General features: G+C 35.7%; 2 protein-coding genes across 4 annotated transcripts in view; one reads left to right on the top strand and one right to left on the bottom strand.

Annotated features, from left to right (window-relative positions):
* The window catches only part of FBXO11 (F-box protein 11), a 24,400-nt gene extending 16,200 nt beyond the window's left edge, over positions 1-8,200 (top strand). For both annotated transcript variants that reach the window (XM_029937318.1, XM_029937317.1), the window contains exons 14-22: positions 951-1,073; positions 1,158-1,243; positions 2,202-2,278; positions 2,364-2,507; positions 4,787-4,897; positions 5,566-5,673; positions 5,985-6,093; positions 6,700-6,798; positions 6,881-8,200. In XM_029937318.1, coding sequence (XP_029793178.1) covers positions 951-1,073; positions 1,158-1,243; positions 2,202-2,278; positions 2,364-2,507; positions 4,787-4,897; positions 5,566-5,673; positions 5,985-6,093; positions 6,700-6,798; positions 6,881-7,010 — 987 coding nt within the window. In that variant the 3' untranslated portion in view covers positions 7,011-8,200. The remainder of the gene's footprint in view (positions 1-950; positions 1,074-1,157; positions 1,244-2,201; positions 2,279-2,363; positions 2,508-4,786; positions 4,898-5,565; positions 5,674-5,984; positions 6,094-6,699; positions 6,799-6,880) is intronic.
* The window catches only part of MSH6 (mutS homolog 6), a 20,076-nt gene continuing 15,274 nt past the window's right edge, over positions 8,167-12,968 (bottom strand). Inside the window, exons 5-10 of one of the 2 annotated variants that reach the window (XM_029937315.1) lie at positions 10,841-11,109; positions 9,751-9,868; positions 9,384-9,473; positions 8,756-8,910; positions 8,444-8,643; positions 8,167-8,338 (exon numbers count right to left, since the gene is read on the bottom strand). In XM_029937315.1, the coding sequence (XP_029793175.1) occupies positions 8,257-8,338; positions 8,444-8,643; positions 8,756-8,910; positions 9,384-9,473; positions 9,751-9,868; positions 10,841-11,109 (914 nt within the window). In that variant the 3' untranslated portion in view covers positions 8,167-8,256. The remainder of the gene's footprint in view (positions 8,339-8,443; positions 8,644-8,755; positions 8,911-9,383; positions 9,474-9,750; positions 9,869-10,840; positions 11,110-12,968) is intronic. The other variant, XM_029937316.1, reaches the window with a different exon arrangement.

The following is a 12,968-nucleotide window of genomic DNA, read 5'->3' as shown; positions in this document are numbered from 1 at the left end:
AAGGGAGAAGGGATAGGCCACATTTAACTTGTAGAGTATGAATTTATGACTGTCCTTAATATTTATACAATAAGACTCTTGTTCTCTCTGCCAGTATATAAATAACTTACTTTCATAGTGTGTGTAGTGTTCTATAAAATCCAATCAACTGAATGAATTTAGACATAGAAGATGTATCTTTTTATTAATTTTTATTTATTTAAGAAATCTCTGTCCCCCAGCATATGGGGCTCATGACCCTAAAAATCAAGAGTCACACACTCTTCTGACTGAGCCAGCCAGGTGCCCTTAGAATTGGATATTTTTCACTTTTTTGAAAAGCCATTTTCTTACTTGAATTTATTTTGAAACATAATTGAGCATCTTACAAAACTGTAAAATCATGTATTAGTCCTAAGTCTTCTGTTACTATCTGAAACTGTTACAACTTATGCAAGTGAGAAAATGTAGGAAATTTTAGAAAGGTCCTTGTGTAATGCTAGGTGTGACTCTAATTTTTATTTCCAGTTCTAAAAATGTCCAGATCTTAAATCTTATACTCAAAATGAAAATTTTAGTAACCCTAAGACCTTATTTTGAATGATTTCATCAGTAATAAATTTGAAACTATTAACTTACTATTAACTTACTAAATGAGAGACAAGTTTTTTTGCTGATGAATATTGAATGCTAATTAATGCTCTTTCTATAATAGATTTAAAGTATGAAACCACATAAGGAACAGTGTATAAACTTCTGGAGCTTAAATTCATGTAGAAGCTACATAAAAACAATGGTATCATTACCTCTTTATCCAGATTAAAAAATAAAAATGGAGATTTTTTTTTATCAAAACTTTCTTTAAAGGGGAAATATAAACTACTTACTCTAGAACACATACACACATATATTTAGTAATGTTTCTAAAAGATATGTATTGTGATTTATTTATTGTAATAAATTTTATTTAGCATGAGAAAGGACAAGGCGTAATAGAAGAGAATGAAGTTTATAGTAATACTCTGGCTGGGGTCTGGGTGACAACTGGCAGCACTCCAGTCCTGAGAAGAAACAGGATACATAGTGGGAAGCAGGTAAAATTATTTTGGACTCTTATATGGGAAATACATTGTTTGATAAATACTTTGTCATTTGAAAACAATATTTTTTAATTTTAGGTTGGTGTTTATTTTTATGACAACGGACATGGAGTGCTAGAGGACAATGATATCTATAATCATATGTATTCAGGGGTTCAGATAAGGTAAACGTTTTCACATTTGGCTTTCTTTCGGGAAGAAGTTGGGTGGGAGTATGTGGGGTATGTGGAACTTTCCTTGTTATTTAATGCTCAGCCTTTATTCTATTCCTCCATATATATTCACACTCTTATCACGTGCTTGACTTAAATTGTCAGAATATAACTTTCCTTGACCCAGTTGAATATAGCAGCCAGTGGCACACAGGCATGTGCTGTAAGTGCACGTGTAGCAGTCGTATTTACCAGTGTACTCCGTCATGCTTGGAAAGTGGAAGGCTGCATAAAAACACTTATGAGCCATACCTGGCATGTTGTAGGCACTCAGATGGGAACTTCTGATTTTACATTATTTCTGTAAAATTAAGTTTTTTATACCCGTCTTTCCTGTATTTTAAGTTTTAGAAACTGTAATAGTACTTATAATTCAGCCCTTCATTTTATATATGATGGGAGTATGCAGTAATAGTCATTTAATCTAACTTCCTCAGTTTGTATATGAGACTGTATAGTCATAATATAATCTATAGCTAAGTGTATTCTGTAGGAAATAGAATTAAGCAAAATTAAACCAGTGTCTTTACCAATAAACTTTCTCAGAGCATCTTGGAAGGATTCCATTGTTACATTTATTCTTATTGTGACTAATATGAATTTTTCCACTGTTAACCTCATATAACATGGATAAGGGTTAGAAGCAATTTATTTTATTTTTTAATGTTACTTATTTTTGAGAGAGAAAGACAAGAGTGTGAGTGGGGAAGAGCAGAGAGGGACACACAGAATCCAAAGGAGGCTCCAGGCCCCGAGCTATCAGCACAGAGCCCGACGCAGGGCTTTAACTCATGAAACCACAAGATTGTGACCTGCCTTGAAGTCTAATGCATAACCGTCTGAGCCACCCAGGCAGGCACCCCAAGGGTAGAAGCAATTTAAATGTCACTATTTCCTATTGTATCCATAGGACTGGAAGCAACCCCAAGATTAGACGCAACAAAATCTGGGGAGGACAGAATGGTGGAATTCTTGTTTATAATTCTGGTATGTTGAATTTCATCTTTTTTCTCAGCTAATTCTTTAGAAATACACTTTCCAAATAACATAGCCTACATGTTTATATTTGTAGGTCTAGGCTGTATAGAAGACAATGAAATATTTGATAATGCAATGGCTGGAGTCTGGATTAAGACGGACAGTAATCCTACACTAAGAAGAAATAAAATCCATGATGGAAGAGATGGTGGCATCTGTATATTTAATGGGGGTCGAGGTATAGTTGTTAATTTTACATTAGTAAAAAATCCAGTTTTTCATTATTCTTCTTCCGTATCTTTAAAGATCAGAGACATAACCAATTAGTATGTTATAAATGAGTGACTATCAGCCTTTTTCCTTATCAGGTCTTGAGATGGTTTAGATTAGTGCCTAGAGGTAAAGGAGACAAGTGTTTATAGTTTTTCTTTTCGTTTTGTAGCCATCTTGAGTATGCCAGTTTGTTAGGCTTTTTTAGGGTAGAATTTGTTTACATCCTCTCTCTGGACTTATTGTTTAGAATAGTGATATGATTATAATGAACATCAAAGTCCAGTTACAGAACCAGGTGAGAAATTAATTGGGTCTGTAAATATATGAAAATGTAGTAAAGAAGTATTGCTTTGTAACTTTACAACCATGTTTGTTGGAGAGTGGAAATTAATGAAGCCAACGGGTGTGCCTGTTTTTGTATACTTTGTAAAGGTCAACTCATTTTGCGTTGAGGCAAAAGTTCCACAGTCCCTGCCCCTTGCAAATGCACATTGTTCATAAAGAGAGACTAGGGGAGAATGTCAAATGCAAATTTATCACCATTCCTGAAATGTCAGTAACCCAGCAGTGTACACATCTTCTGCAGAAGGATATTTCTACAACATACCATAATGAACAAAATTTACTACAGCCAAGCAGTGATGATTCCATTAATGACATGGACTCTGGAAGAGCTTAGAATCTAATAATAAAGTAACATATCTGATAGGAGTATTTACAAGGTATAATGAGGAAACACAATACAGTGGATGGCTTTATTTGTAAGGTGTTGAGAAAAGGTTCATGTAGTAAAATCACTCTTGAACGGTCTTGAAAAATGAGTATTCACTGGTAAATGGGGTGTGGAGGTCATTCCAGGTACAGAAAGCATACTTATTTCAGTTTCACTTGTTCTGTACGTATTAATTGAACGCTTATGTACTAGCAACTGTGATACAGATGCTAAAGATACAATGATAAATAAAATAGTACTACATCCAGAAAGTTCATAGTCTAATGGCACATTAAAAAAGTCTGAAGGAAACAGCGGTTTACTAAGGAAAAGAGGTACTGAAAGTTGAGCCTTTTAGAAAAGGGGCAGGGCTCAAATCCTAAAAGACTTTGCATATGGCATTTGGACTGGATCTTACTGAAAGCAAAGATTACAGATAGTGACTGGGAAGTCATTTTCCAGGGGAAAAGCAATTTAAGGTCGAGACTGAAATACCACAGATGGTCACAGGTCTACAGAAATAAAAATTACTTCACATCTTCAGAGCAGAGAAACACTAATACACAACAAATAATTCACTATACTTACGGTTTTATAGGAGTAATATAGCTAATACTTAGTGCTATATACTTTTACATGTATTAATTCATTTAATTCCCATTATAACCCTATGTGGTAGGTCCCATTATTCCCATATTACAGATAAGAACATTGAGACAAAGTAATTTGCCTATTCAGAGCTAGGAGGAGGTGAAATCAGTTTTTGAAGGCCAGAATCTGATTCCTCAGCTATTGATCATTATGTTATGCCCACAGAAGAAAGAATAATAAATTTGATGGAGAGACACTAAAAATCTTCCAGAGGACGTGAAATTAGGAAGAAAGAGGGTAGGACCTAATTCCAGGATGAGCAAATAATACAAACCAAAAGCATTAGAGATAAAAATGTATAGCGTATTCAAAGCATAGGTAATGTAGGAAGACAAAATAGGTTGGGGGAGTATTTTGAAAAGCTTTAAATGGCAACCTAATTTTAAATAGGTAGAAAGGTATGTGATAGAGTTGTAGGAAACTGGGAAACTGAGGAAAATAGCAACAAAAGAGACTGGAGTAAAGAAAATTGATCAAATGATGATTATAATAGTGGCCAGAAATAATCAGGGATTGAATGAAAACAGGGAGGGTACTGCAAAGGCTTGCAAAAACGTTTAAAAGGAACTAATTTTAATTCAGTATTTTTAGTGAGGACTATGTGCCAGCCACTGGGGATGCAATAGTGAATGAGCTGCACATAGTTCCTGCTATCATGGAATTTCCAGATTCATTAGGATATTTACATGCCATTTTTAGTTAAATCTTACCTTACATTCCTCTGAATTACTAATAAACTTACTTACAGCTGAAAAATTAGTCCTGTGAATTTTATATAATGCAATTAATAAGAAACTAAAAGATTCCCTAAATACCACCAAAATGCCTAGTAACGGTTATTATGTTCATTAGCCTTAATCTGAGGAAATATTTTATTATAGGTCTCCTTGAAGAAAATGATATTTTCAGGAATGCTCAAGCAGGTGTTCTCATCAGCACTAATAGTCATCCAGTCTTAAGGAAAAACAGAATATTTGATGGGTTTGCTGCAGGTTTGTATTTTCTTTTAACCTGTGACTTGTTTTCTATAAAGCATTTGAATTTTAGTCTATTCTCTTTTGCTTAATAATTAACAGTATAAATTGTGTTGCAAAGTGGCTGAATGCCTATCAACTGACAATTGCTTAGGAGAGCCCCCAATCCAAGTTCTGGATTCTACTACTCTAAACCAAACTTTTAAGAAACCTCTCTTGGTGTTTGGTAGTTAATTGTGAAACATTAAGGGGCAGAATGCAGGCTTGTACGACCGCCCTTTGGAGCACAGATCAACTTAAACCTTCTGGCCTCACAAGGTACTAGGAGTACACTTCAGCCTTTTGCCAATGAAGAGGATGATTATTTTCATCTCAAATAGCCATCCAGCTCCTTTTTTCTTCATATGTACAGCTTAATGGCTACCTAAACATACTTCTGGGCATTTATCCTCTTCTACTTAGTTTGTAAAGAAAGTAGTAAGTTATGAACCAACTGTCCTATTCCTTCTTTTAGCAAGGAGTCGACTGCTAACAGTGGGAAACAAATGTTTTTCTCAAGGACTCTCAAACATTTCATCTTATTCTTGAGATGTTAAAGTAAAAGAATTAGTTTATATTTGCTATATTGCAGGTTTCTTTTAAGAAACTGTATGTGATGTATCTACTGTTTGTAAATTTTACTTCAGGTATTGAAATTACAAATCATGCAACTGCAACACTAGAAGGCAATCAGATTTTTAATAACCGGTTTGGAGGCTTATTTTTAGCATCTGGTGTTAATGTGACAATGAAAGGTATGTTGGAGTTTGCTCTACCTATAAATACAGAAAATACGCCATGAAAAAATAATGGTTATCAGAAGCCATTGTTATTTGATTCCTCTGTCAATCTACCAAGTTAACTGTAACTCAACTACTTTCTAAGTTTCAGCTTGTTCTCTTATACAAGGAAAATTCTTTAAGCTGTCTTACTCAATTGGTTAGCCTTTGTTAAAGATCTAAAGTGACTCTTCTATTAGAATAATATTTTTATCCTGTCTTCTAATCTGTATTTTTATGTTGTCTTTTTCCTCTAGAATTTTACTTATTTTTTTCTTTTATTACAGATAACAAAATAATGAACAATCAAGATGCCATAGAAAAGGCTGTTAGTAGAGGCCAATGTTTATATAAAATATCAAGTTATACCAGTTATCCCATGCATGATTTCTACAGGTATAGTTCTAAATTACTTGTGAATCTTGGAAAGGGGGAGATTGTGATTTTTTTCCTGTGTGTGGTGTTTTTTTCTAAACTAGCAAGACCTACATTTTTAGATTTTTCTTGAGGTAGAGGAAATTGGGCATTTGCCAGTGGAAAGAGAATATAACAACTTTTTGTCTACATTGAGTTCTGTGATCAGTCTACTTGAGTATTCTGTTGGGGATCATAAATATGACAAAATACCTGAAGTTTACCTTACAGCACTAGAAAGGTGGAACCAATGCTTACATTGTTTGCCTAGTTGCCTAGGAGTTTCAAAGCTGTCCTTAAGTGTTCCATATATCCTAGTCACGGAGTGGTTTTTTACTCTCTTTTCCCCCAAGGTGATTCAATACAGACTTTGATAGGTTAAATTGCAATTCAGATGTTTTTCTTCAGAAGATATAGAACAAAAGATTCACTTACTATATTGAAGTCCTTCTGGAGAATTAATCTGGGGTGGGACCACAAAAATTTTGGTTTTGGTCCTCTTTCCTCATAAACCAGAGGTCACAGGATAAAATACTATATTTTGAGGAAGTATGTCCAAGAAAAATAATCTATGCTTTTGCTTTTTAGATGTCACACTTGTAACACCACAGATCGAAATGCCATATGTGTGAACTGCATTAAGAAGTGCCATCAGGGACATGATGTAGAATTTATTAGACACGATAGGTATGTAGCACGCTTGCTTGCTCTGTTACCCACTTATTTTCCCCCTCACTTTCCTAATTTTTGGGTTTTCATTTTGCTTTAGGTTTTTCTGTGACTGTGGTGCTGGAACACTGTCTAATCCTTGTACATTAGCTGGTGAGCCTACACATGATACAGATACACTATATGACTCTGCTCCACCTATAGAATCTAATACATTGCAGCACAACTGAATTCCTTCCCTAAAGAAAAAGTCCTGCCATTCTAACATCATAACTTAAAACTTTTTTTTGGAAGAAGATTTAAAATATTTGCCCATGCTACAGGAAGAGACTGTATTAAAAATGGATACACGAGGTCAGTAGACACTATGAAGCTCAAGCTACCAAAAAGAAAGTGGCAATATATTGACTCAGGATCTCAAAGCTGGGTGTTTTAGCATTACTGTGTAAAGACTTTTGAAGGGACAGAAGTGAAGAAATAAGCTGCAATTTTGTACAGATACCAACTTCTGAAAAAAAGCTGGTGTTTTTACAACTAGCATTGAATGCAGTCCAATTTGCAGTAGTACTCTTCAATAGACAAGCAGCTTTGTTGCTGCCTTTATGGACATGGGTACCAATTGCTTTTGTAATATGGTAAAAATGTGAGCTAGCACTTCTGCGTTTCTTTTGATTTTTTTTAACATGTATTCAGATTGAGAAATATGATTTTAATGCTTTAATCTCATGTAGTTTGTTTTTAATTTCAAGCAAATCTTCTTGTACTTGAATGTGCCCTGTTTTGTTAGCACACCTAGACTTGCTGTAACTGTACTCATGTCCCAGTATGTACGTTCTTTCTATGAAAGAGAAAACACTAATCTTAAATTATATCCAGCAATGTTTCTGGTATCCTTTAAGAAAAGTTAAGACTATTATTTCCTTCCCTTCCCTGTGCAGCATTCAAAATCACCCCTAGAAAAAGTGAGTGTTTTAATGAGACTTCCTAGGAAGGGATGCACTGTAAAACAAAAGTATTCTTGTAACTCAGTTTTGTGAAAGGTAAAAACTACTATGTTTTAAAGTACACTTTAGAAAGTCTCTTCAAAACAGTCCTGTATTTGAACTCTGTTCATAGTTTTTTTTTGAACAGTTTAGACAAACTGCTGGAAATTAAAAACATTTCCTGCATTAAGCTGAGACAAGTATATATACAGCCCTATACAGTTTCATAGCTTCCCCCCCCCATTTATGTGTATTGGTGACAGTGGGTATAAACAGCCTGAAAGTGTATGCATGTACCATAACATCTAGACTTAATATATTGTGGAGTATTCAATAACCATTATGTAGAAGGTAGATAAGAATTAAAAGGGTTTAATTTCCTAGAAAGAAAATGGAAAAATGGTCATTTTTAAAAAATAAAGTTTATTAGATCATAATGTTGTCTGAATTTACCACCTTTGTCAAAAAGTCAACTCAAAGCTTCCAATGTAGTCTAGAATTCGTTAATCAAAGTCAGCAACTTAGGGACAGCTTCAGCATCTATAGTCGACCTTTCACTAGCCAGGCAAACTTCCCTTAAAATTAAAAAAAAAAAAACAAATTAGTTCATATCAACCATCCCCCCCTTGGTTTTTTGATAAGGTCAGCTGCATGGCAAAATTATATCCAAGTATAATTACCGAAATAATCGCAGTGATTGAGTCATCTTCTCAAATTCTCTTGCTTTTCTATGTCCCTTCTGAATGATCTCCTCTGGAAGATTCGCAAGCTTTGCTGCATTAAAGCCATAGCTTTTAGGACAGGCTCCCTTAATGAATTTATAGAGGAAAGTAATGGTCTCCTGGCTGGGATCCTCACATTCATTTTCTACCATGCATGCCTAAAAAAAAGAAAATACTTTGTTTTATTCATGTGCTAGTAGTAGTAATGGAAGTACCTGACTTGATTCCCTCAAAAAAATCTAACCTTTTGCATAAGCATTTTACACATACCATGTGTCCCAGGCGCACTGCAACATTTTGAGAATAATCTTCTACTAATGAATGGTAATGGGTAGAAAACAACGTACGACACTTTATGTTCTCAGCAAGTTCTTTAACAACTGCATTTGCTATAGCTGTTCCATCAAATGTTGCAGTACCTCTTCCTATGGAAGTAAAACAGGCATAAATTATGCATCTGCCTAATAACAAAAAGGATACTCCTTACAGTGGGGGGAAAAAAAAAACCCAAGCTTGAACAGTAACCTCAATTAATGCATCCAAATAATAGGCCCTATAGGGTCTCACTTAGCAGTCCTGGGAGTGGGGTACATTTATTTAAAGCATACTATACTGTTTCAGGTACCACTGATATTCAGAATGTCCTATTGGTTTCTTCTTAAATATTCTCCTCCAATTGTAACTATATTTTAATAGGATTAAGAGATCTAGAGCCTTGGTCATAATAATCTGAAAACTTTTTCGCATTATCTTTTTACCTCCAACTATGAACTGTGGCACAAAGGTGAGTTCATTCAAAGTTTTTTAAAGAATTGTCCTGTCAACCGTCTTCAAGGAAAATAATTCTTTGTACCAAAGTTTTTAAAATAGCCTTCAAATGGAAATTGTAATGTCTTACCTAATTCATCCACAAGCACCAGAGAATGTGCTGTTGCATGTGTAAGTATACTGGCTGTTTCACTCAGTTCAACAAAAAATGTACTTTCACCTATAACACACACACAGGAGATCTTTAAGAATCCTAAAACAGTACATTCATCTTTAAGGTTCATAGTCTTTGAATCCATCATGAGCTACCCAAGTTAAATCTTACTAAAAGATGATGCAATTCTTGAAACAGAATGATTTCAAATGTCTGAAAGCATTCCACAAGAAAAATCAAACAGCAAATGTAAATGACTCATGCAAATTTCAAGTGACAATGTTTATCATTTAAAAAATAGAAAGGAATTGTCAAATAATAAAGCCTTAGGTGGAAAACTCACCTGACATTATTCTGTCTGAGGCACCAAGTCTAGTAAATACTCTATCAATTGGTGTGAGCCTACACACTTCAGCAGGTACGTAACAACCCGTCTGGGCCATAACAGCTAATAAGCCAGCCTGTGGATGGAGGAAAAGGTCTTTTCTAATTGGTATTAGGAAAGAACAGATAGACAGTTACAGATCTATATATATCCAGAAGACAGTAAGCCAAGCTAATAAACACACTGCACCTTTCATAAGAACAATTATGTAGGAGTTAGGTGCTCTTAGAAGGCAAAGTGAAGCCTAGAAAAGGCAAAAGGGTTAGGGCCTAACTGGCCTGAAAACCTCTGCCTGTGAGGTTTGAATGCTCCACAGCAGAATCAACTGGGAGCTCTTTAAAATTGCTGATGCCTAGAACCAATTCCAAACCAATCAATTTGTGAGGATGGAACCCTCCTGTACTTTGTCAAGCTCACCCATTTTCATTTTTTTAAAGATCACCTGGAGAAGCCTGACAGAAAAACAAACATGGGGCTCAAAACCAATGCACTAGATTGCTAGTTAGCAAATTTGATGAACTTAAATATAAGATTATACAAGAAAGCAGGGGGGTCAACAAACATTTTCAGTCACATTTTTTATTATTTTTTACAACCCTTTAAAAAATGTAAATCAGGTTTAGCTCAACGGCTGGCCAACCCCTCATGTATCTATTATCTTCCCTAAAAGAGTTCCCAACAGTTACTCGAGGTCATAGATTTTCTTTCCTATCTGAACAAGTCAGTCATGGTTCTTTTATAAGCATTCCCACAAATGAGTCTAACTGAAGGACAAACTTGCAGCACTTTTATTATAAATACACCTACCTTCAGAGTCAAAGTTTAGACATCATAACTTGAAATCTCCCTTGCCTTTTTATTGTTTTCCTGGCCTTTTAAAAATCTATGCCCCCTATAACACCAGGCAGACATTTTTTCTTTTGCTTCCTAGTATGCTGGTGACTGAACCCTGTATAATTCATGTGCTATCTGGAAAAGAGCGTAACTAAATATGTAATATATTCCTAAAGCATACAAATAACTTTGTTACAAAATCTTAAAGGTTTACCTGTCTCATGAGTGTCGACTTGCCCCCCATATTAGGTCCAGTAACAAGTACACAATAAGCTTTGCCACTTTCCTCCTCCTCTTCCTCACAACCTATTAGAATGTCATTAGGAATAAAGTCATCTCCAAAAAAAGTCTTCGTGATGCAGGGATGCCGTGACCCTCTAAGGTCCAAGAAGGGGTGTGTGTCTTCATCTGGAAACAGAATTACTGGACGACACATAGGGCCATCACCTCCTCGACTGTAGTTAGCCAAGCACAGCAAGACATCTGTTAGGGTAAAAGTGAGGCCTCATCATTTTTAAGGTCTGATAAGCACAATGACCCAACTAATTAATAATAAAAAGCCTGCTTCAGATTCTGGGTCTTCCTCTCTCCCCTCCCCAGCTCACACCCTGGGTCTCTCAAAAAGAAACGTTCTAAACAAAACAAACTTTTTCAGTGGAGGGTGGTACTGGCTTTTTAGACATAGTTCCCCCACCCCCCAAGAGACACTCCAGAATACGTAAAATGCTTTGTTAATGTGTTCAGTGCCCTAAAGTCAGTCATCAGCCTAAATGTTTTAGGGTCTTCTATAACAGCATTTGTAATAAAATGACAGCTCTTTCATTTTCGGCCCCAAATCCCTCCCCCAACCACACGTCAAGAAGATTTAGTCCTCTAACATCCAGACCAGAGAGGAATGCCAAGGGGAAGCTAAGAGCTACAACGGAGAAATGCTATCCTGGACCTCTTTTGCTTGATCTAATAATGCAGCTAACATGTTCTTAAAACAGAATGTTCTCACAATAGGCACACTGATATAAAACAACTTTTTAAAAAGTTTTTCTAAATATTTATTTTTGAGAGAGAGGGAGACACAGAATCCAAAGCAGGCTCCAGGCTCTGAATGGTCAGTACAGAGCCTGACACAGGGCTCAAACCCATGAACCATGAGATCATGACCTGAGCCGAAGTAGGATGCTTTATGGAAGGAGCCACCCATGCGCCCCGGATCTAAAACAATCTTAAGATGAAAATAAATTCACCAATTGTGAACACCTGCACTGAGGGAAGATTTTTTTTAATTACCCACTAAACTATTAAAGCCATATTGGTTTAAGGACTAAATGTGGCACAGAGGCACTGGGTGGCTCAATCGGTTTGAGTAACCAATTCTTGATTTTGGCTCAGGTCACAATGCCAGGATGGTGGGATCCAGCCCCTGAACATGGAGCCTGCTTAGGATTCTCTCTCCTCCACTGCCCCTCTCTACTGCTAGCACACACTCTCTCCCTAAAATTAAGAAATTAAAAAACATGCCACAAAAAAAGGATGCCATCTCATTCTAGACTGCCATGTTCAGATCAAAATAGTTTTCTTGCAAATTTGAGTAAACGGTTACTATGCTTACTGTGGGGTTTTTTTTTTGTTTGTTTGTTTGTTTTTTTTTTGAGAAAAGGAAAGAGAGCTTACTGTGTTTTTAAAACACAGGGAAAATGAGGTGCCTGGGTGGCTCGGTCACTTGAGCCTCTGACTCAGGTCATGGTCTCACAGCTCCTGAGTTTTGAGCCCTACATCAGGCTCTGTGCTGTGAGCTCAGAGCCTGGAGCCTCCTTCCGAGAGCGAGTGAGTGTCTTTCTCTCTTAGACACAAACTGAAATAGCAAAGGCTCCAAATAAGTTGGCCATGAAAAAGGAAAAAAGATGAAAAGGTTACCAAATTATAAATATATAAATCAGAGCTCTGAGAAATCAACTGCAGGAAAGAAAGTGTTAATTTGGGCTAAGAGAAAAAAGATTAAAATCTTGAAATATGAAGTAAAGAGATGCACTGAAAATAGAAAAAGGACACAAAAGTTACAGTAGTGATAGGGTAGTTTTTTTAAGCTATTTTTTGTTAAACTAAATTAAAACAATATCAAATACTAAAACACTCCACTGAAAAGGAAATTTGATCTAAAACACATTGCCCTCATTAAAAGTACTAAAAATATTTTTATTTTTTGTTCAATTATTCAAGATTAAATAAAGCTAAAAAATGAACTTAAATTGCTATGGACAAACTAGTCATTTTGTCTAGTGAAGAGGCAAGCATCAAGATGTCTATACCTTGTTACCTATGTTCAGAGATAGACCTCAGTGGCAACT

This window comes from Suricata suricatta, chromosome 4, assembly GCF_006229205.1.
Source record: "Suricata suricatta isolate VVHF042 chromosome 4, meerkat_22Aug2017_6uvM2_HiC, whole genome shotgun sequence".
Lineage (NCBI taxonomy): Eukaryota > Metazoa > Chordata > Mammalia > Carnivora > Herpestidae > Suricata > Suricata suricatta.
Note: the sequence above shows the minus strand (reverse complement) of the source record. Positions and strands in the feature narration are given on the sequence as shown.